At 37.2% G+C, this 25810-nt stretch overlaps 1 protein-coding gene across 1 annotated transcript in view; it reads right to left on the bottom strand.

Moving 5' to 3' along the window:
* Positions 1 to 25810, bottom strand: part of LOC149237434 (putative potassium transporter 12) — a 259791-nt gene that overhangs the window by 155571 nt on the left and 78410 nt on the right. The window contains exon 4 of the mRNA XM_089372658.1: positions 7357 to 7407. Coding sequence (XP_089228784.1) covers positions 7357 to 7407 — 51 coding nt within the window. The remainder of the gene's footprint in view (positions 1 to 7356; positions 7408 to 25810) is intronic.

The following is a 25810-nucleotide window of genomic DNA, read 5'->3' as shown; positions in this document are numbered from 1 at the left end:
TGATTCTTTAAAGCCTTTAACAGACAAAATCATCCAAGCATGTTAATGCTGGAGACAGGAATAGTGCAAAGACATCAATTTCGGAACTTGCACTTTATTGCCTGCTTTAGGATTGGCAAAGATTTCAGACATATTGAGCCTTATGAAGCGTTTTTTCTATTTAGAGAGTTTTAATGTGAATTCAACACCCAACACAAAATAGCCTATGGCAATTTGCAATAACAATTTGCAGTGAAAGTCAGAGCCATCGATATTAACTCTGAATATCAACAATCCAATCAAAATTTGAATTTAATTCTCAGAGGTGCAGTGGAAGCCCAGACCCATTGCAAAAAGATAATTAATTATACGAAAATAAAGGAATACACAACAGTTTTATGGCTAGAAATGTAAAATGCATTTCAAAAAACATGATTAAGATGAAATCATGTGATGTATAACCCATGATTTTGGTGCTCTAGTAAAAAAATTTATGAACCTGTTAATGCCACAGAAAATTGACACTCGGACAAAGTCGCTCTACGAATCTTGGCAAATTGATGCTCGAACAAATCTTTGGTTAAAAAACAAAAGATACATAGATTTTGCAAAGCCTTGGGACATTATGGAAATTTAAAGGCAACACATCTCAAACAAAATACAAAATTTCAAATGTCTCGTAAACTATATTATAGCAAACCACTGAAGAATTTATCCAAATCCCTCACCAAGTTGCCCCAAATTTGGATACAGATAAGTTTTTTACTTCATTTTTCACACCTCGTGCACCTGAATCTTTGTGACGCTCTTCACTTTTATACTACCAATCATTTATGCTTAATACAAAAATACTCCCACATCTGCGAACTTGAAACGAACCTACTCTCTAACCCTGAAGCACCCGATTTTGGGGTTCCACGCACCCATTATCGGGGCTCGGTGCACCCATTATCGGGGTTCGTAGCACCCATTATCAGGGTTCGGCACACCCTAAAGGACAAATGAACCCAAATTTATGTTTTGGAGAACCCGATTCTTACTAGCCAAACCCAGTTCTTATGGGTTCGTTACAGAAGCACTTGTACCCGAACCCGATTCTTGGGGACGAGAACCCGAGACGGGTTCGAGAACCCCACCCCTAGGTTCACAAACCCATGCAACATAGGTAAAAAGAAAGAAAAAGGAATTTTTATTAGAAATTGACTTATTAAAGCATGGGTTTCATGCTTGGGTCAATAGTCAATAGGTCAAAAGCACCCATTGTGTGCTCTAAGGTTTGTGTCATGTGTCAAAAGTCAATATCATGTATAAGACCCTTTTTGGGCTCATTGTAGCTAAGAAAGGAATTTATTTTAGTCATGTTAACCCCTCCATTACCAAGTCGAACTCTAACACATCAAGTCGGTTATCCATCTAGTCATGTCGGCCCATTAAAGGAGCTTCCAACAACTATATATAGCAATGAGTTTGACCTATTCAAAGTAGTCAAGTTAATGAAGTTCAATCTACAATCCTAAAAGTGAAGGAAAGTGTGAATATACAAAGAAGGATCTACATAAGAAACAAGACCATACAAAGGAGATTGGAAGTCGAATGATTTACAATTCATGTGAAAAGTTTGTAATACTATAGGACCAAAGATACAGAGCTATGGAGATAGGACGAAAAATGCAGGAGTAAAAGAAAGAGAGTCAAAACCCTAGATGTTCTCCTTGATATGACTTTGGAAGTTTGATGTCTTCATAAAAGTTGGCTTGATGGATGGAGGGGTAAATTCGTTGTCAAAGGTCTTGTTCATCTCAATCTGATTTACTAGTGGAAGAGTTTGACTGGGTTTTCCCCTTCACAGGGGTTTTAGCCCTGGCTGAGTGCCTACATTTTGTGTTCTCTTATTGTCTTTGAAGTTTTGGAAATTATCTTGATGATGAAAATGTAATGAAGAAGAAGAACTAACAACTAATCATAAGAAATTGTCAACTAAAAGAGAAATCAAATTAATAAGAAACCCTAATGTTGCCCTAATGGATTTCTCAACATCTTGAGGTCTAGTGCAAGCCATTCCTCACTGAAGCTTGTTATCTATTGACGTGTGTCCTCATCTTCGGCATTTGGTGACTTGGGGAGTGATTGTTTGTTGTAGAAGTGTTATCATTTTGTGATCTCCTCAAGGCATTGGAGGAGCCTTCATTTCCTTAGTTTTCTTGTTTTGGTTTTGGATACTAACCCTTTCAATTGTTCTCATTGATTAGATTAGAATTTCATTGATATCACAAGTTAGATCTAGTCTTTGAGTTGCATCTTCTTTCACTGTTAGCAATCTCATTTTCCATTAATGATTTGTGCTTGTATCATTTTTATCTTCACTTGTTTCAATTGTCATATCATATAACTGAATAATCCTAATAAGCACTCTAACTAAAGGCATTTGAAAATGTTGTCATTGTTTCATTTGAGTAATCTTGAAGTGCTTCATTGGTTAGCTATTGGAAACTTATAATCTTGTGCTCTAAGTGGATATACAATAAGCTTGGTTATAAGTGATTTGATTTCCTACATTGAAGCGTTTTTCCATAATTGTAATCTCATTGAAGCAATATTATCATCATTTGCATCATCATTTTAGATTTAGTCTTGCATTTTAAAATTTACCTCCAAGCATAAGCTTGGTTGTATAGAAAGTTTAGGACCACCTTCTTTATCCAATTATGGAGCTTGACCCTTACTCAACAGTTAAAACAAGTGACCTTGCAATTCTCTTGGGGGCAATCCCTTGTAGGAACAGAGGCACTCGGGTTGTTAGAACTCCTAGGTAGGTATCATTAATTAGCTTTTTTACACTGGAACGCTCCCAAGAGGTGGGAAACCCGTTCCAATGGTTCTCGCGCTCCTGGGAGCTTTGGAATTGTATGGGAACGTTACCTTTTCAGCGGGAGCTGCAATGGGAGCTGGGGAAAGTTTTGGGAGCTTTGAAGACTGTTTTTTTTGGAGTTTCGGCATTCCCTAGGGTTGGGGAATACAAAGCCTGTAGAGAAATATGTTGAACTGCCCACAAAACATGAGCCTATGTTGAAACCTTCGCAGGAAGAAAGGCCAAAGACATCCTTAACACCGATATCCTTAATTGAGAAACTGGAGCAATCTCTTGATGGGTTAAGGAAGCGTGTGGCACCTCGACGTAAGGGCGATATTTGGGATGTCATGCTGATGAGTATTTCTTTTGTTGTTTATGTATATATATCGCAGAAGATTGTGTGTGCATATTGTATGTGGCAGTCAATGCTTAAACATTAGAGTTGCTTTTCTTTTTCTCTTAAGAATAACTAGAGAAACATATGTAAAATTGTTCCTTTGTATTTTTAAGCCAGATTGTTTCAAAGACTGGTCATGTGTCAAAGAACTGATAATGAACTTGACATTTTATATATATAAAAGGGAGAGACTCAGGGAGAGAGACACCTAGAGAATATATTTATATATAAGAGAGATTATATATTTATTATTTATATATTTAAATTGATTTTAATATTTGAAGCTTGATTCAAATTTTCAATATTAATTTTGATTATTATATAAATTATATAATTAAAATAATATTTTTAATTTTTTAATTTTTTTATTATATAATATTACCACTCCCGATTAGCTGTTTCCTATAAATTTTGGGGAAACCTCTAGCTGTTCCCGACACCTGTACCCAAGTTCCCAACGTTCCCACGTTCCAGAGACTCATGTAACATAGTTAATTAGGCCTTTGCCTCCTTCCCCAACAATTCTTTCTACAACCTTGTTTAAGACTTGCTTCGATAATTGAGAAGAAGGTCTTCACCCTTAGGATAGGCATATAATTAAAATTAACCAAGATCCTGCATCTCACATTAGACAGATCTTGCATTCATCCATCATCATTAATCATTGTAATTGGAATTGTGAGACTAATTTGTAATTGCAAGTTTACATCATTATACTTGTCATTTCAAGTTTATTGTCCTTTGAATATCATCTTTACTTGAAAGCTCAAGTATCTTTTCCTTGCAATTGGTCTTAAAGGTTTTATTGCTCATATATCTGATTATGTTGATCTATTGATTTCTTGTACTAATATTTTCCTGTAGCATTGCTTATCTTGTAGCTTGAGATCTCACTTATTATTGTGCAAGTCCTTTAATTTTGTTTGAGCACTGTTATATAAGGCACTGGTCTCTCACTGCTTCATCCCAAGTGTCATTTTTATTTGATCTATCTTCCTCACACTACTCAATTTAATAATCTAACTTGCCATCTAATCTTAATTCAAGTTACTGAGAGAAGTGATTGCCTTACCCTCATACCTCATAAACTTGTTGATTTCAACAAGTTTCTCCTCGGTTTTTCTATCTTTATGGACTACCCTACTTAGCTTGCCTAGGAGAGAGGTTAAACAGAGTGAGTAGGGAATAGGTGACAACCCCTACTTTGAGCGTTGCGCCATAAAGACTATACCTTGTGGGGTTGGAAATTTTTACCACGTTTAGGTGTACATCTTGGGCAACAACAGGTCTTACCCTTCCTATCTGCCCAACCATTAGACATCATTGTGCATCCAGAGACCTCCCATGACTACTTCAACTCCACCAATCTAGAGTTGATGTCCTTTTTTGTTTGAAGGATTGGCCCTAGAAGCTCCTCATATGCATCACTTGTGTATCCTGGGCCCACAATAGCAATAGCATCACACATTGGCTCCCAAAATGAAATGTTTTTTGTGATGTTGAGAGGTAAGTCACTCCAGTAAAGACACCTCCCCATAACCTTGTTTACTTCTTGCTTTTACTTTTTTCTAACCACTAACTTTATTGAAGGTTGTGCTCCATGTCCAGTTCGTGGAACAAAACATGATGACCTCCATATCCTAGCAACATCGGTAGGTGAAATTGTGGAGCCCTTCCCACTACCCTCAGGATTAATCTCGGAAGTAGATAACCCTGAAGATTTGCCTGCACGTTCGGCCTTGTTTGTAGTTGCCTCTTCTTTCTTTTTGTCTTTTTCCTCAATTGCTTCATATGCAACTCTTACAAGCTCCAGGCTAGAATTCTTACAAAGCCCAACATCATGTCTAGGGAGTCTAGCCAAATGGTATTTCAATCAGGTAACCACTCTTGTCATCTTGTCCCCACACAATTTGCAACTTAGATATTGCCGATTTGTCCCACTATCAGGTTCCCCATACTGCCAAAATGGGTCCAAGGGCTTTGGCATATTTGTAGTGGAAGTTTTTAATGCACAGCTTCAAAATTCAGTCCTAGGGCACCAAAAAGACAAAAAAATGGCATTAAACCCCCACTACACAAAAAATAACATCCTCATTTAAAAAAATCAATTTTTTACTACATTATTTGCAATGAAAAATGGCAATAAGAGGGTGCATAAGAATGTTGAAAACAAAAAATGAAGCTTGCTGTCCAAATATGGAGAAAACCCTTGCATTGGTTCATGGGCATGAAAATCATAGTAAATGACAAAAAAACAAAAAAGGAAAATGTTGGTAGGCAAAGAGGTAAGCAAGCATAAGCCTAAGGCCCTAAATCTATGAAAAAAATCATTAACATATGGGTTTTTAAGAACATACCTATGAATGGAAGAAATGAAGTTTGTCTGACTAACCTTGAATCTTTGATCCACAAATTTTTTTTGGCTAGTGATGACTATGGTAGTTTGATATTCAATCCCTCCTTGAAAATCACGACAAAGCTCTTCACCTTCCTTCTCCAAGACCAACAAACCGAAATGACAAATGAAAACCCAAAAATCTCTCTCAAAAGATGCAAACTCACGCGCCCGCCGAAATTTTATGTCGTTGCACGATATTTTGCTGAAATTTCAAAGATATTTTGAAAATATCGCAATATTTTCTAAGCGAAATTTTGTTTGCCCAAAAATAACACGATATTTTTGCGAAATTTTGCCGATGTTTTCAACACTAATTTATATTATGTAACTTTTATCGAAAGCTCAAATGTTTTGCTAGTATATTCCTTAATTCATAATTGTTTACATTTATAAGCAATGGAACTTAATATATCTGATTCATATCTGCAAATTTCAGCTTATAATATATTTTAACAGATCAAAGAATCAATTCACTAATTCTTGGAACAAATCTCGTTAAATCTTTTTGTACGCATATAAAGCGATTTGCACTTTTAGCCTTGTATTGTGATGGCATATCAATCTAAATGGTTAAATTAAACTCTGATATAAAGCTGGAAATTTATTCATTGTTGGATGATGGATCATTTTACTAAAGTTGAATTAAATCTAGAAATGACCACATTTGAGCTTTATCTTATTGGGGCAAATTTATCTTTATATGGTAAATGATTTGCTAAATCATATATTCGTAATCATTCACACATCACAATGTCATATAATAAATGTAATTCACGATCTTGAAATTTTAGCATATGAATCAATTTTTTGTTTCTTGTGGCAAATCTATCTAGTACATGCTTAAATTCTAATCAATTTGCTAAAGTAAGCTCTATTTCAGTTGTTCCAACGCATTTTGCAATCTTGATTCGGATCTGAATTTGCAGCACTTAGGAATTGGTTTATTGTTTCAAGAAGTAAGGTTATTGAATTTCTGTGCACAAAGCTTAAATCATCTTGCATTTTTTTAGCCTTGGCTTATTGAAGTCTGATTTAAGTCTAGGATATAGTTTATTAAACACAAATACTGAATCAGATAATCAAACTAAGCTATATTCCCTCACAAGCGTCCAAACTTAGTTGACCATAGAGAGCCCCACATGGACAAAAACTGAACTTACTCTAAAGTGAGAAAGGCAAAGCCACTTAAGTGACAGCAATGACTTGCCTAAGTTACACTTGGCACCTGATCACTTGTGCTTAGGGGACTTTTGCACCAAGTGAGAACCTGGTAGGTAACACCTTGGAACCCTCCATCCTTTTCACAAACATTGAAAAAAAAAAACTCAATCCCTGAATTTTTTTAATGGCACCATCGTATTAGGTACTCATTTGATGAGGCTTTTAATATTGAATTACTGTAGCTATGAGATTTTAGTATCGCAAAGGAAAATCGAAAAGCAAGAGAAATAAGCCACAAGATGTACAAATTGCATATTTTGTACCCTAGACAATCTCTTCCTGTTTAACCATTTACCTTTTCTTTCACTGAACATAATCTTTTTTGCCATGCTAAAGAAATGACGGAAACATTAAAATAAGATAGACATTGAAATTTAGAAATAAGGTGTTATATTAATTCCAAATTACGCTAATAAATAAAAAAATAAGAAATAATCACAACAGTCATATCCCATAAACAAGGATAGCAAGCTGCAAGCATTGAACTTTGAGAAATTTAGGCTCACTTACCAGAGCTCATTCCATGATGATGTACCTTGATACCATGAACAGAGGAAAGGACTGCAAAGAATATACAAATTTATGAGTACACAAACTAAGCTATTTGAGAATATGACCTAAGAATAAAAACACAATAAAAGTATCACTCATAAACAATAAAGTATTTATACAATCTGGTGTTAACTTTGGAAGTCAAGTCCAACATTATATAATGTTGGCTGTCCTCCCAAGACCCCTTATTCTAGAAACATTAAATAAGAAACCAAATTGTTTATGTTGAAGAGCAAGACTGCTACACATTACTTAGATAAACAGGTACAAAATAGGTCAAGGCAGTAAGTACTTTTAAAGGGAAACATGGGAGGCTCAAGCTGCAACAATAACCCAAGTAAATGACGTGAAAGTGAAGTACAACTTCAGCTTAATCAAAATTATGAGTTAATGAATAAACCTTGAGCAATTTCTAGCATTGCGATTAAAACACTTTTAGATCTATGAAAAAGAGTTAGATTTAAAATGAAATTTAATGTAAGATATTCAAGAATTTATATCAGATTTCAATAGACAAAGAAAAGTAAATAATTTTGGATTTTTGAATCGCATTTGAACGGAGAGATAAGTGCAAAATAAAAGCTAGGACTTATGGAGTCAAGAACACTACATAAGAGGATATTTTTTTATGTAATTAGGAATTTAAAAAAGGCACAAAGCACATTATATCGATCCTAATATGCTGGAAAATAAAACAGAAAATTCACAAGGGCTCTTCAGGGATGTTCCTTCAACTAACTACTTAATTTTACTATAGAATTGGAAGTAACAAGTTTGCAATTATTTGTAAAGATAATATGCAAACCATTAAACCAATATTAAAATAGAAAAGGAGAGTTGAGTATGACATCACACTAAATTCCATCCACAGTAGTTGATGGACTATTCCAATGGATCAAGTAGCTAGGCTTTGCATGTAAATGAACCAACACCAAATCCAACCTTGAGAAACCAATTTATGAACTACACATGAAAACAAAGTCTTCAAGAAATCCCCAATAAAGTGTTAATGCTTGAATCTTCAACAAATGTTCTCTCAAATACCAATCAATGACAAAAATAATGGAGGGGAGCCTCATATATAGAGTTTTAGGCTCAATGACCCTCTCAATAAAATAAGAATATCCTTGGTTAAACCCTAGATTTAGCCTAGTGTTGGAAATGTAACTAGGTTTGGTCTTCATAATTATCATTGTACTTATATCAATATGTATTTCATGTAAAAAACAAAAGAAGAAAAAGAAATTATTATTATGTTTATTTTTATAGTCAAAGCATGTTCTTCATGCTTATAGGGTTTATTGAGTCAAAAGAAAATTAATTATGAGTCAAAGAAATGTAATTGAGTCAAAGTCCCATTTGGGCTTCTTGTAATAAAAGGAAAATATTTTTGTTTTGAGTCAAAAAGTCAATTTGTCATCCAAAAGACCAAGTTAGCCCTACCTGGACAAGTCGGCCTAGAAGTGGCAGCTATCCGAACTCCTATACATGTATAAATAGAAAGAAGTTCGACCTCATTTGAACACTCATCCATCACATCAATTTATGTGCCAAGATGAAGAAGATAACCAGCACAAGTAAAAGGAGAGAGAGGAGAGTCAAAGGAAAGAGTAGAAATGTTTTATGCCCTAGTTCTGTTCACATGTGCGATTTTTCTGAGGCAGTCTATGTGGTATTGCAGGGCCGAAATTTCAGGAGATGACTAGATTTTTCTGAGATTTGACTAGCATTGACTTTTGTTGACTATGATTTGTTGGAGATGGATTGAAGGAGGGCTGACTTGGGTCTTTGTGGCAGTATTGGTCTTGGTCTTGGGTCTTGGATATCTCACTTTGATCTGATTCTATAAGAAGAGGATTTTCTTGGGTTTTCCCCCTTGTGGGGTTTTTGCCTTGGCTTGGAGCCTATATCTTTGTGTTCTTTGTCTCTTGTGATCTTCATATTTTGTATTTTTGGTAATTGCTTGATGAAGAAGAGAACATAAAATTTAATAAGAAGCCAACAACATTCACAAGTAATTATCAAGTAAGAGAAATCTAACCTAATCTACAAGCATCTAGATTTCTCAACATGGTATCAGAGCTAAGGTTAAGGGAAGGCAGCTTGAAGATCACACCTTGTTGGCCTGTTGGAAGAACTACTGCAACAAAAGAATACTTGAAGACAGGAACTATGTTAAGGAAGCAACAAGTAGGGCTAAAAGTCAGAGCAAAAGTTCATTTTGCAGAGAAGGAAGATCAAATCTCTAAGGATTGAACTAAGACTACAAGGAGGATAATAGGCCGAAAATACAAGACATGGGCGTATACCTTCAAGCCAGAAAAGGAACAATGGATAGTCCAAATCTCTGTAACAAATAAGTTATGTGGCACCTTGCGAAATTTTGTGGCACCATTTCGAGATCTAAGACACAAATTCAAGTTCTCTGGTAACTTAACCAAAGTCTGAATCACCTATCTGAGTTCTGTGGACAAATGTACAAAGACAAAATCTTGAAGAGCGAAGTTTGTAATCAAGACCAAGTTTTAGTAGTAAGACTATATGCACTCGCTCAAGCATGAAAGGAATACCAGTTCCTATGGTATGCAAAGTATCCAAAGTTCTGTAATATGCGAAGTCCCTATAGCATTGTGACAAGAGGAGAAATTGTGGTAACTCTAGACAGAAGATCCACTTATGAATAATTTGAATTTTGTGATGACAGTTGTAAAGAACAATATGAACTCCAATTTTGTAAGAACTACTATAATTCGAATTGTCTATAGTGAACAAAGGTTTACATATAATCTAGAAGGTTGAGACTGTGGTGAGGAAGAGGTATCTAAGCCCTCTATGAGACATCAGAACATTCTATTAAAGACACCTGAACCATCTATGATAGTGACAACATTCTCTGTGGAAAGATACTACAATGCAAATGCAGGCTACAGTAACAAGCATTCATAATTATATCAAAACATCTGAGTCCTCTACAGCACTATCATCTTATGTGGACAGTCTACATCAATTCTTAAGAAATGGCAAAGACAAGAAGCACACACAACAAATCTAAACCTGTGACTTCTATGATGGCATCTGAATCTTTAATGGCACTCAAGTCTTGAAATCTCTGTGGAATTATGCCTATGTGGCATCAGAAGTATAATTTTTCTCCAAGTTATATAACTCTATGAGGAAAGTTTGAAATTAGTTCTGGACCGAGACATAGAAATTCAAGAGTTTGTTCTATGAAATCTGAAGTTAGTTTCTAGGCCAAGCCCTAGAGGGACAGTATAAAGTCAAAGATACATTTATTGATGCTAAAAGGTTTAATCCAAACATAACTCCAAGCACTATAAGACAATAGAATTATGATATAAGAGACATATGCAAAAGACAAAGTTCTGAAACATGTCATCCTACAGTAAAGGATCATCTCTGAAGCAAAAGGCCGAGACTTCTCAAGGATCTAGAATCAGGCCTCAAGACTACAAAAACAAAGAATTATGACAACCAGAAGCCCATCTCTGTGGCACTGTATGCAATCGATGGAAAAGGCTGAAGCTATATAAATGATCTCTGAAGGTCGAAGATTTTTAGAAGATGTATGGAAGAACTATGACCAAACATCTAAAGGCTTATCTTTGTAACACCAGTACATATAAGGACCACAACAATATATCTGAAGTCATAAGAAGTATTAAGCAACCACGTTACTAAGATTCCTATACATAATAAAAGAATGAATAACACCTTGAAGCCAACCTATCTGACATTGAAACCTGAAAGCTTGAAGGACGAAGGACTGAGATCAATGCGAAGACCATATGAAGACTTGGTTGCAGAAATGAATTGAATGAGAAGTTTGATTTTAGTGTAAGCAGTCTCAAGAAGTTACAATACAACACCACACTCGAAGGCAAAAGTAAAAAATAGGTAAAGTTAAAAGGTACGTATAATCCCTATTCGTTTGCGATTAATAACGTATGTCAATTATAGGAATGCTACGATGAAGATCTAATGCTCTTGAAGGATAGCAGTGCATATGTTTAGATATATTTCAAAGATGTTGAAACCTGAAAATTTGAAGGACGAAGGACTCAGATCAATGTGAAGACCATATGAAGACCTGGTTGCAGAAGTGAATTGAATGAGAAGTTCGATTTTAGTGTAAGCAGTCTCAAGAAGTTACAATACAGTACCACACTCGAAGGAAAAAGTAAAAAATAGGTAAAGTTAAAAGGTACGTATAATCCCTATTCATTTGCGATTAATAGTGTAGGTTAATTATAGGAATGCTAAGATGATGATCTAATGCTCCTGAAGGATAGTAGTGCATATGTGTAGATATATTTCAAAGATCATTGGCTTGTTAGCATTTGAAGTATTTCCGTGCATACAAGACTAGGTTTCTAAAACCAAGGAATGAAATGAACTACATCTCTCGCATAGAAAGCTTGCATTTCTAGGATTTGCATGCTTGTAGAATTTGCAATTTCTAACATGACAGATCTTGAAGACCTTGAGTGAATCTAGTGTTTTGCAACTAACTCTAGTGTGATTGTAGAACTCTACAATTTTGAAGTGGCGAGTCTTGAATACTTTGGCATCTAGGGTTTGTATATCCAAGCAAAGGTTTGAGTTAGGAAACCCTAGGAATAGAAACCCCAACTAATTGTTTCTGCTGTAAAAAGAAAAACCGGTTGGAGAATGAAAGGAATGACATCATGCTGATATGAGGACAAGGATTGATGAAAAGGTCCAAGATTAAGAGGGAGCTAACTCTCCTCAAAAGGATAAGTATTCTATACCTACTTTCCTTAATTATTACTATTGTTATTTTTTTATGCACTTTGTCTTTTGTTCTTTCATAGTCTTCTAACAAAGGTTGCAGGTCAAGACAAGATCTATCTAAGCTTGACTAACAGATGGAAGATTTGGAAGAATGTAGAAAAGAACAAAGACAAGAGAGTATGCATCAAAAGGAAGTCAATTAGATGGCAACATGAAAGCAAGATTTAAATGGGAAGAAGTTTACCTGTCTCAGCTAGAAAGAGGAAGTTATTAGATCCTAAATAGATACAATACTACTTGAAGTTTGGCAAAGAAGCCAAAGAAGTTTATGATCAAAAGAAAAGATGACATATCAATGATAAGACCCTTTGGCAAGAAGTTGAAGAGTTATGACATCATTGTACCAGCAGTTGATTGGTTCCATCCAAGAACATATTGATTGATAGTGTTGATGATGAATGGAATTTGATACAATTTCTTGGAAAAGTGTGAAAGCATAATTCTATTACGAAGGTAGAAGATGTGAAGGCCTGTGCAATTAGTTGTGAAGAAGTTTTGGCTCCATAAGGTGTTTTAAGAACTACTTGATGACATGTTGAAGCTATGTGAGGATTGACAAAGAACCAAGAAGATCGAAGCTCATTATGATGTGATGCAGATAGGAGCCAAGCAACTACAACAAATCTCCACAGAAGAACATGTAGTCGATGCTTTGATGAGCATTTTTTGAGACAAGCTTAAGCTTGTGGTTGTTCCTCGATGTTTGAGAGGGAGTGAGGATTTCCTCCCTAGTTAAGAGGGAATGATGATGGACACTCTATTCTCCATGTGTCATGCACTATGGCCAGGACTAACAACCATAAACCTAGTGAAGGCACTGGTAGGGAGAATGGTGGATTGGATAAGCATCTGGGACCGATATTCTTTGAGGATTTGGATCCAAGATAAGAATAGACATGAGGAACGATATTCTTTGAGGATGGGTGATATCCAAGATAAGAATAGTATTGTAAGGACATACCTGTTGAACATCTAGATGGGATATGTGCCTTGAGAAGTGGCGATGGTGTTCAAATTTATGCCTCCCAGCATTGTGCTCTGATCTAGTGGAGAGATAGAGCTTGTTAGTCAAGGCCTTGCTATGTTTAACAATGTTGTCATGATGATGCTTATCAACACGAATCCCTTCTTATGAGAATATTTCAATTTGTGAGTATCATGTTGTGTCATTATGAATACCTCCTAGTTAAGAGGGAGTTTTGGAAATGTAACTAGGTTTGGTCTTCATAATTATCATTGTACTTATTTCAATATGTATTTCATGTAAAAAACAAAAGAAGAAAAAGAATTTATTATTATGTTTATCTTTATAGTCAAAGTATGTTCTTCATGTTCATAGGGTTTATTGAGTCAAAAGAAAATTTATTATGATTCAAATAAATGTAATTGAGTCAAAATCCCATTTGGACTTCTTGTAAGAAAAGGAAAACCATTTTTGTATTGAGTCAAAAAGTCAATTTGTCATCAACAAGACTAAGTCGGCTCTGCTTGGCCAAGTCGGCCTAGAAGAGGCAGTGATTCGACCTCCTAGACATGTACAAATAGAATGTAGTTCAACCTCATTTGGACACTCATCCTGTTGAAAATTGATGTTTTATGTTGAAACAATTACTTAAAACAAAACTTCCTCCACCTGTAATATCAATTAAGCAACTGTAGATAGAACATACACCATATAAACCATAAGAAAAATAGAATACGGCCAAGAACACAATGAGACAAATAATTTAGGTCTAATGACCAAGGAAAAACCCACAAGGGGAAAACCCAACCAGATTCTTTTTCTATTAGAAATTGTTAGAAAATCGGAAAGGCAGAAAGATTTTCTTATACTTGATAATTACTTGTGAGATTCTTGTGTTCTTATTAACTTTATTATGTTCTTCTTTTATCTTAGTTCATCAAGCAATTACCAAAACAATAGCATGAAGATCAAGGACACCAGATGTAGGCGGACAGCTAGGGCAAAACCCCAATCTTGGGGAAAACCCAGTCAACAACTCTTCCTTCAATAGTTTTTCCTGAGATAATCCAAGACTCTTGACTTAGACACAGACTTCCTCCACACCAAGTCATTCGTTTCCTTTTTCAACAGATGATCACTTTCCAGTATTGTCTTCAACCTAGATGCAGCAGTAGCATTAGCAACACTTCGATGCAATAGTATTTTCGACCTAGCAACTTTGATCTTAATGAAACAGCTTTGTTAAATTGGCAACTAGGGCCAAACTTCATGTGGGTCATCTTATTCATGGCTAATAATATTTTTATTAGATTCCTCTCGTTGAGAGGTCTAGGATTGATCTAAATATCATCCAATTCCGATAAGTATTTATGGAGATATGAATTTATTTTGATTATGGAATTATTATCAAGCCGACCTACAACTCATGTAGGCTTAGAAGCCCAACAGTCGCATCTATTCAAACATCAACGTTGTGTATAAATACAGGAGGACTTTTCCTCATTTGCACTCACTCATCTCATCACATCTCTCTCTCTCTACTGTGCAGAAAAGAGTCTCTTCTCCACTGCGCAGAAAAGGGTCTCTCTCTCACACATGTGAAACCGGAAGCTGCTGAAATTGAAGCTGCAACTACAGATCCAAAGTTTGACCAGCGTGGACCATCAAACCTCCTCTTCTGATCTGCGCTGTAGCCTGTAGGTTCATCTAAACCTCCTCTGAAAGCTGCAACTTTTGGTGGTGGAATCAAGTTGATCCGACAGATGGTTTGCGAGATATCGACTGCCCTAGTTTAAAGGAAGCTGCTGAAACTAGAGCTGCAACTACAGATCCAAAGTTTGACCAGCGTGGACCATCAAACCTCCTCTTCTGATAAACGTTGTAGGTTCATTTGAACCTCCTCTGAAGGCTGCAACTTTTGGTGGTGGAATCAAGTCGATCCAACAGACGGTTTGTGAGATATCGATTGCCCTAGTTTGAAGGAAGCTACTGAAACTGAAGCTGCAACTGCAGATCCAAAGTTTGACCAGTGTGGACCATCAAATCTCCTCTTCTGATCTACGTTGTAGGTTCATCTGAACCTCCTCTAAAGGCTGCAACTTTTGGTGGTGGAATCAAGCCGATCCGACGGTCGGTTTGTGAGATATCGACTGCCCTAGTTTTGATGAAGCTGCTAATGCTAATGTTGCTGATCTAGGGTTTGCTACTGTTGATATAAATCAGATTTATTGTACTATTTCTCTCTGCTGAATTATTGAAGATAAAAGAAGATTTGATCAAAGGGTTTCCCCACACATTGTGGGGTTTGTCCCTAGCTAGCCACCACATCTTGTGTCTCTTGTCTTGGCTTGTTTTCTGTCGATCGTTTAATGTTCTATCTGCACTTTACTTTATGTACATGTGATTGCTAATCTGAGGAATAAAATAAGAAAAAGAAGTAAACTGTTATAAGCATAGAAAATACCATAACTTAACATGGTATCGGAGCTGAGGTGAAGACAAAGCCCGAGCAAGAGCAAGAGCAATCACCGAAGAGAATATTGGCAAGGCTATCCTAAAAGAACTATGGGGTCCTCAACACTCTTTCCTGCCGAAGACAAGCTCCGTGAGAAAGCTGACTATCACAGATGGAAGATATCTATCGATCTAACCCTAGAAGATCAAGGAGTGCTGGACCATGTAAGAGGCAATATTGTTGAGCCTCCATCAAATGCATTCGTTGCTGCCTGGAACAAATGGAAAAACGGAGAAGTCAAAACAAAGAAGATCATCTAGGACTCTATCGACAAGCACTTGGTGGCCTACATCTCTAAACTGGACACCTCCAAGGAAATCTACGATAGACTGGTGAGTATATTTAAAGTTAATGATGCAAATCAAGTTTTGTTTCTTAGAAATAAACTGAGGGAAATCAAGAAGGGTAAAGATGAGAGTATGCAAGCATACTTCTTAAGAATCATCGAGATCAAGAACGATCTCCTATCTATTGGGGAGACTATTACTAACAAAGAAATGGCACTCACGACTCTTGGGGGATTACCATCCGAATGGTACGTGTTCAGGACTACTCTTCTGAACAATAATATAATTCCTGGTTTCGAGGAATTAATGGCTAGATGCATTCAAGAAGAAACAAGGGTAGAAGAGCAAGAAATGCCCATGCCTAAAGGTCCTCCTGTTGCCTTTTCTTCTCATGCTAAGAAAAGAAATAATTCCGGGACTAAATCAAAAGGAAAGGCTGGAACTAAGGGTGGAAGAAAAGGACGATGTTACATCTGCGATAAAGCAGGTCACTATGCAAGGGAGTGCCCTGATAGAAAGGACTCACACCGGGACGATGATCAAAATCCCTCTGATGGCAATCAAAGGAATGACAAATTCAATAGCAAAGGTAAGAGGAGAGCTGGGACTCAAAGAAGAGGACAACCATTCAAGAAGGCTAGAAATTCCAGGATGTATTAAATGCACCTGACCTCAAAAAGAACCTAGTGTCCATCTCGGCAATGGAGGACAAAGGCTACAAAGGTAACCTTCAGCGATGGAAAGGTACGTATATGGAAAAATAATGTTAAAGATGCCTTTACTCTTGGGTTTCGTGTTGATTCATTATATGAGGTCGATGGAAGTCCGCTAGGTGTCATGTCTTATGACACATCTCTTCAGTTCAAACTTTGGCATCGAAGGTTTTCCCCCCTTCATTATAAAGCTCTACTCAGTGTAAGACAAATGGTGACAGAGATGCCCGAATTCCGAGTAGAGAAAGAAGGTGTATGTCCAGGATGTGCCGAAGGAAAGCTCAAAAGGGGACCATTCCCCTCAAGCCAAAGCAAGACCTCCGAAATATTACAGTTGGTTCACTCAGGCATATCCGAGGCTGGCATTAAGAGGGAGACTACTACACCACATACTCCTAAGCAGAATGGTGTGACAGAAAGGAAGAACCGTACGATTGTGGAAGCTGTCTCTATGGGTAGATGATGTAACAATGCCTGATGTGGAGCAACCCATGGATCCTTTTTATCCACCTTAGCCTTCCTCTTCTAGGAAGAGGCCTTCATGGCTTAGGCAGATACTTGATGATGCTGAAGGACATAATGCACCCCGAGGAACCTTCCGTGAAAGTAAGAAACCTAACAGGTATCAAGGATACCTGACCATCATGAGCACGATCATACAAAATGAGCCTTCATCATTCTCAGATGCCATGTATGGAAGGATGCTATGACCAAAGAATATGAGTCTATTATGGAGAATGATGTCTAGGAAGTAGTTCCCAAACCCCTGGACAAGACAATTGTTACTTCAAAATGGGTTTACAAGACAAAGTTGTTGCAGATGGAAGCACAGAATAGTATAAGGCTCATTTTGTTGCTCATGGTTTCTCCCAGAAGGAAGGTATAGACTATGATATTTGCACCTGTTGCCAGATATACGACCATCCGCTTGATCATAGCCCTTGTGGCTTCACAAGGAAGGAACCTACATCAGATGGCTGTCAAGACTACGTTCTTGCACGGTTTGATCAAAGAAGAGGTCTGTGTGGAGCAACCCAAAGGATTTGAGATTTATGATTGAAAATCTCATGTATGCAGGTTGAAGAAGGCTCTCTATGGGCTGAAGCAAGCACCCCAAGCATGGTATGAGAGGATCGATAGCTACTTGATGAAGCTGGGATTCACTAGGAGTGAAGCCGATCCTAACCTTTACCTTAAGGTTGAAGATGACAAGCCTCTCATACTAGTGTTGTATGTGGATGACCTCTTTCTAACAAGTGCATACCCTCTCATTCACAAATGTAAGAGGGAGTTGGCTTCTGAATTTGAAATGAAGAACCAAGGACTTGAAGTGTGGCAGAAGCCAAGGGAAATTTTCCTATCTCAAGGAAAATATGTGGTGAAGATTTTGAAAAGATTTGGTATGATGGACTGCAACCCTGTGACTACCTCGAGGATCTTAACTTTCAGAAGTTATATGGTAGTGATGTCGGACCAGATTTGGGAAATGCCTCTGAGTTTCAAAAACTCATTCGCGTTGATTTTCTTGGTGAACCTCTGTCCGAACATATGTTTTGTAGTTAGCATTGTGAGCTCATATTTGGTTGAGCCTCACTAGATTGGTGCCAAAAATCTTCTGAGATGTCTTCAGTACACAATCTCTCATGGATTGAGATACACTACCGGAAATATGAAACTGCATGATTATTCGAACGCTGATTAGGCAGGTAGTGTGGAGGATCACTGGAGCACTTTTGGTGTTGTTTCTCTTTGGATTATGCTTCGATATAATGGATGAGCAGGAAGCAGAAGTCAGTTGCCATAAGCACCGCCAAGACCAAATACATATCTACGAGTATGATCTCGTATGAAGCTGCCTGGTTGGGGAAGCTCTTCAGTGAGTTGTTTCAACACATACCACTGTGATTCTCTGTAACAACCAGAGGTGGGATTCGATTATTGAGGAATCCCGTATTCGTCGATTGCTCCAGCAGATAGACATCTTCTGGGATATGGTAAGCCGATGGGCAAGGAGGCTCCATCACATTAAGATGATGTACAGGTCGATACACCTTGTCAAAGCCCCGAGGAAAGATCTAATCTGTGATTTTCCCAAACGACTTGGAGTCGTCAAGAAACCCTTGTACAAGGGTCCTACATGTTGCATTCTTTGAGCTCTGGGAGCTCTAAGGGCTTACAGTTCTTACTGGAGCAACATACGACCACAGGGTGACTCACCCTCCCCTAGTGGTGCGCACTGGAACAAGATGATTCGCTCTCTTGTGGGACAAGATGATTCGCTCTCTTGTGGAACAGGATGATTTGCTCTCCTGTGTAGCAGGATGATTAGTTCTCCTGTGAGGCCTGGATTGATGTGTTCTCCATGGCGATTGTAGCAGGATTGATGTGTTCTCCTGTGAGGCCCGGATTGATGTGTTCTCCATAGCGATTGTAGCAGGATTGATGTGTTCTTCTGTGATGGTTGGATTGATGTGTTCTCCATGGCGATTGTAGCAGGATTGATGTGTTCTCCATGGTGATTGTAGCAGGATTGATGTGTTCTCCTGTGAGGCCTGGATTGATGTGTTCTCCATGGCGATTGTAGCAGGATGATGTGTTCTCCTGTGAGGCCTGGATTGATGTGTTCTCCATGGCTATTGTAGCAGAATTGATGTGTTCTCCTGTGAGAACAGGATTGATTAGTTCTCCTGTCGAGGCATCCTACCCATGCAGTCTGGAACTCATGGGAAGTACCTCTCATCTGATCAATGAGCAGGGAAATGAAGTTAGGGACCATAGTAGTACCGATGGACACATCGTTGTATCTACCGTACTCTGTACGCTAGGATGACCTCCATTGATCTGGGATCAATGATACTGGTCTGGGACCAGTGGTAGGAGTGGTATATTCTATGACACTGACTTCGGGTCAGTTGAGACTAGTTTGGGACCAGTGGTACGCACTCTGAGACTAACTTTGAGTCAGTGGAGGATGTTACTAGTCTAGGACCAGTGGTAGGAGTTGTACATACTATGACACTGACTTCAGGTCGGTTGAGACTAGTCTGGGACCAGTGGTACATACTCTGAGGCTGACTTTAAGTCAGTATGATACATCCTCGATCATTTCTTCTTCTTCATAATTCGAACAAAAGCAGAGCAGAACAGAGCAGAATAGAGCAAAGCAGTACAGATCAGTACAGGGCAGAACATGACAAAGCAGAACAGGCAGAATAAAGTAGAGCAGGGCAAGGGTCAGGCAGTACAGGGCAGTGCATTTGATGGATGAATAGTAGTGACCGACAGACTGATTGCCGATGAAGTTCTCCCTAGTTGAGAGGGAGTGTTAAATTGGCAACTAGGGCCAAACTTCATGATGGTCATCTTATTCATGGCTAATAATATTTTTATTAGATTCCTCTCGTTAAGAGGTGTAGGATTGATCTAAAAATCATCCGATTTCGAGAAATATTTATGGAGATATGAATTTATTTTGATTATGGAATTATTATCAAGCCGACCTACAACTCATGTAGGCTTAGAAGCCCAACAGTCACATCTATTCAAACATCAACGTTGTGTATAAACACAGGAGGAATTTTCCTCATTTGCACTCACTCATCTCATCACATCTCTCTCTCTACTACGCAGAAAAGAGTCTCTTCTCTACTGTGCAGAAAAGGGTCTCTCTCTCACACATGTGAAGTCGGAAGCTGCTGAAACTAACGCTACAACTGCAGATCCAAACTTTGACCAGCGTGGACCATCAAACCTCCCCTTCTAATCTACGCTGTAGGTTCATCTGAACCTCCTTTGAAGGCTGCAACTTTTGGTGGTGGAATCAAGTCGATCCAACGGACGGTTTGTGAGATATCGACTGCCCTAGTTTGAAGGAAGCTGCTGAAACCTAAGTTACCAGGATTCGGATCCGGATCCGGATCCGGATGCGGATACGGATCCGGATCCGTCAGATTTTTTAAAAGCCAGGATCCGGATACGGCGGGGAAACGACATGTATATTATATAATATGGAAAAGGCCACAATATTCATGGTTACTGGTCTAACGTCTGTTGATACAATCTGAATATCTCAGCATGCAGCTACATCATTATGTGTAGACAAAATTGGCCATCTAAAAATAGCTTGTATGTGGTATGTAATAGGGGCAACTTCCACCCTCACAACATACTTTTAGGCCTTGAGCCATTAATATGTCTCCTTACTTTCAAAGAAGATAAACATTAGCAATTATAATTTGCAAAAATACAAAATTTTAAATATATAATTATATTTCATGCGATATTTAATAATAAATATATATTTTCAATATATGATATAATAAACTAATATATTTGATTTAATAGATATATATAAATTTTAATATTTCTATTTATAGTGCAATATATAAATTATAATATAAATATAGAACTTAATTCTAAATTATAATTTTTTTAAAATCTAAGTTTGAATCTTATATATATATAATTTTAATTTAGAAATTAAAATATAAATATAAAACTTAACTTTAAAATACCAAATTTTAAAATTTAATTAATATATATGAGCTTACAATATTATAAATTTTAATTTGTATAATATATCTGTATTATTATTATTATATGTTATAAATTACATAGTTGTTAATATTAATAAGTTATATGCTGAGTTCATTAATATATGAGCTTACGATATTATAAATTTAAATTTTTATAGTATTATCTGTATTATTATTATTATTATTATAAGTTATAAATTATATAGTTATTAATCTTAATAAGTTACGAGTTGAGCTCCCGACATCTGAACGTAAATAATCTCTAGAACATTAATAAATTTTCCGTGTCTCCAAATGTCCGCATGTTCCAACGAATGGTTAGCCCTTGGTTTCCGATACCATAGTATTTCTAACATTACTGATATGTTCCATTGGTGACGGGATGACCCAGAGAGGGTGCCCGCCATGGTGGCTACAACAACCCACGAATGCATTTTACTAGCCAGGTATTAAGCTAAGTATTATTTGGGAAATAACCTCTTCCGTGAGCAAATAGACCGAAGCTAGGTATTTATTCAGCGAATATTAATAGTGTGTTAATTCAACAAATATTAATAGAGTATTAATTCAGCGAATATGAACTTCTCCCGTTAACAGAGTATTAATTCAACAGATATTAATAGAGAATTAATTCAGCGTATATGAACTTCTCCCGTGACCAAAGGGACCCAAAGTTAGGAATTAATTCAACGAATATTAACAGAAAATTAATTCACTGAATATAGGTATTTTTGTGTTGTAAAAATCCCAAATTGCAGGAACGCAGTTTGAATTTCGGGGTGCACATTATCGTGAAGCAAACATTTTCATATGGGTCCCTAGGCGGATCCAAGCGAATCCGGATCCGGATCCGGATCAGATCCGGGGATCCGCGAATCCATCCCCCATGGCTGACGGATCCGGTAACATAGGCTGAAACTGAAGCTGCAACTGCAGATCCAAAGTTTGACCAGCGTGGACCATCAAACCTCCTCTTCTGATCTACGTTGTAGGTTCATCTGAACCTCCTCTGAAGGCTGCAACTTTTGGTGGTGGAATCAAGTCGATCCGACGGACGGTTTGCGAGATATCGACTGCCCTAGTTTGAAGGAAGCTGCTGAAACTGAAGCTGCAACTGCAGATCCAAAGTTTGACCAGCGTGGACCATCAAACCTCCTCTTCTGATCTACGTTGTAGGTTCATCTGAACCTCCTCTGAAGGCTGCAACTTTTGGTGGTGGAATCAAGCTGATCCGACGGTCGGTTTGTGAGATATCGACTACCCTAGTTTTGATGATGAAGCCGCTAATGCTGATGCTGCTGATCTAGGGTTTGCTACTGTTGATATAAATCAGATTTATTGTATTATTTCTCTCTGCTGAATTATTGAAGATAAAAGAAGATTTGATCAAAGGGTTTCCCCACACATTGTGGGGTTTGTCCCTGGCTAGCCGCCACATCTTGTGTCTCTTGTCTTGGCTTGTTTTCTATCAATCGTTTAATGTTCTATCTGCACTTTACTTTATGTACATGTGATTTCTAATCTGTGGAATATAATAAGAAAAATAAGTACACTGTTATAAGCATAGAACATACCATAACTTAACAAGCTTCGACCTTGCAGGACTTAGCTCTTCGACCTTGATGTCGTAACAGAACTTCTTGATGCCGTAATAGAACTTCGACCTTGATGTCGTAGCCCAGAAAATCACACGTTGAGAGAGAGAGATAACCCAAAATATTTGATCCTGCAATTCTCTTTCTTCCATAGCAACTTCGCACTTTTTCACAGCGTCTTCTAGGAGATTGAACTTGTCTGAGTGATTGTCCTCCAAATGAATCGAACTGCTTCAATATATAGGCTTCTGGTGAGGTCGAATTACCTTTCTTCGAGCCAAATTGATCTTCTTCAAGCCGACTTGGTGTGGAGGTGACAAAATTCATTTTTGACTCAAAAATAATTCTTTTTACATGATTCAAAAGCCCAAGAAGGGTCTTATTAAATTTATAATGACTCTAATGACTCAGCATAAATCCTAGAAGTCCTCAATGGGGACTTTGACCTGAAACATGATTACCCAAGCATGAAACCCATGCATTAACAAGTCATAATAATAATAATAATATTTTATTTTCATTCTTTTTCATAAGTACATTACATAATGACTCGAATACATTTATGAAGACTGAACCTAGTTACATTTTTCAACACTCCCTCTTACCTATGGAGGTATTCATAACAACTATAAGGAAGATCTCAAACTATATGAACTATGAAGAGTTTAGGCACTGCAATGCCATGGACTAGATTCCTAACCAAGGAAATCTATCCAAGGCCCTCCAACAGTTTAGGCACTTGCAGTGCCACAGACTAGATTCTTGACCAGGGAAATCTATCCGAGTGGGACTAAGATGGACTAAATATTTTAGCCTCTCTAGCTACCATCAGGCTTACTTGCTAACCATCAACCCATGGATCCAGATGTGTATCCAAGGTCAGAGCTCTATGACCAACGCCGCCCTCCCTACTTCGAGATCCAGAAATCAACACAAAGTGTCGACCAAATGTCCTCCCAGGCAATGTGTCTTACCCACAAAGCCTCCACACTTCCAATTATCTAAATTGGTAACAAATCCTCCCCGATCAAATAGATCGATAACAAATCTCTCCCGATCAAACTGATCGGTAACCATCATGTAAAACATGCTATCAAACCTCCATAAGATTTACCTGGACAAACACAACCCCAATCAGTAACAAAATTTCACATGTACATAAGTAAACACAAACCTTTGGGGTTGATGTTGCTTAACTTAGGGAGATCAACTTCTTCTTATGATATTGAAGAATCTTTCATAGCTTTCATTCTTCTTATCAAAGTCACACTGATCATCATCATTCAAATCATTTTCTTCATCATGCTTATTATATCAACTTTACTTACGAACATCTTCACCATCTTGAAGATTATGTACCTGCACGATTTAGATAGCAAGTACAACCAACTCTATAGGAGCATGAAGTTAACCATATCAAAATCATACAATAATGGAAGCATTAGACTGTATAAACATAATCAGCAAGAGACTTTACTTCTATACTTCAACTACTTGCCCAAGTTTTGTTACAAACCCTAAATCATATCAATAGCGCAATCAAGTTATCAATCTCATTATATCAAGGGCTTCAATATTTCTTTCAGAGATATGACAAAATCTTTTATAACATATATAAAACCCTCGAATCAATTCAAACAAGTATAATTTCAACAAAGCATCTAACAACTTTCAGAATTCATATGTTAGACTTCCTACTAGGATTTTGTGCAAACCCTAGATTTCAAACATGAGCCATTAAGCTTCAACAATCAAAACCAATCACAACTCAATTTCAGATTTCAACAATCTTTCATAAATCTCAGATTGTCACATTTGAAACAATGTCATCATATATTAGAGAATTGAGCTTCTACTAAGGTTTAGTTACAAAACCCTAGAATTCACAAATACTATCATCCTAGAGTATCAAACTTCGACTAGGGCTTAGTTCCAAACCCTAGGACTTATGACCATCAACAATTAGGTCAACACATATATCTAGGATTCCATCATCATGCACAAGCATATCATAATAACATAAGTTAGTCAAACCCAATGACACAAACACATTCAGACATCTAACATATTTGATTAGATGGACAAACATATGCCTAGGGTTTCATTCCTAGGACATTATCTAAAATAAGGGTCTTGCTCATAAACCCTACCAAACCCTAGGGTTTCAACACATAACACAACAAACCCTAATTTACCAAAACTTCAAAGGTTTGGGATTTCATACATCACCATTCAACCCTAACAAGTTAGGGTTTTCATAACCATACCAAAAACCCAAACATGAAATCATCAAAGCATCAAACATTTTCATTAGACTTCACTAATAACCCTAAGTAGGCTAGGGTTTCACACATTATCATTGACATACCCTTAAGTTAGGGTTTTACAGAGAACCTTTTTAGGGTTCCACAAGAATAATCAAAGATGTGAGGAGGGTAGATTTATCTAATGATGAATCACCCAATCAAGAATCTTTATGATTCAAGAGTGCTAGACACAACAATGTTAGTAATGTAGAATAGATTACCAAAAAGAATGAATATACCTTTATCATGAAGAGAACAAAGCTTATGGTCTAAGGCATACCTTTGTTTCTTAACAAACCTTGTAATCCCAATGCTTTGTCTTGTGAGGCCTTCTTTCATAATCCTTGAGTATTCAGTAAGCCTTTCCTAAACAAGGAAAATATGAATAGAAATGTGATTAGTATTTAATATAAACAAACTTAGATAAGTAAGGGAAACCAAATATAAAAGATAATACAATGAGTAAGATACTTATCTTTGGAAAGTGGTGAGGGCTCCCTCTTAATCCAAACTTGAGGGATACATAAGGGATAGAGTCCCTACCAAATTGGTCTTTGACTTCGGATCCTTCCACCTTGTTCTTCTTTGGTGAAATTCCTTCGACAAAGTTTGCTTGATCCTTTTTCCTCCTTTTATTTCCTGGATTCTCAGGACAATCCCTTTA

Source organism: Pinus tabuliformis, chromosome 8 (assembly GCF_031772625.1).
Source record: "Pinus tabuliformis cultivar Carrire ecotype Pingquan chromosome 8, CPIR1, whole genome shotgun sequence".
Classification (NCBI taxonomy): Eukaryota; Viridiplantae; Streptophyta; class Pinopsida; order Pinales; family Pinaceae; genus Pinus; species Pinus tabuliformis.
The sequence above is the reverse complement of the archived record's forward strand: the minus strand, read 5'-3'. Positions and strand labels throughout refer to the sequence as shown.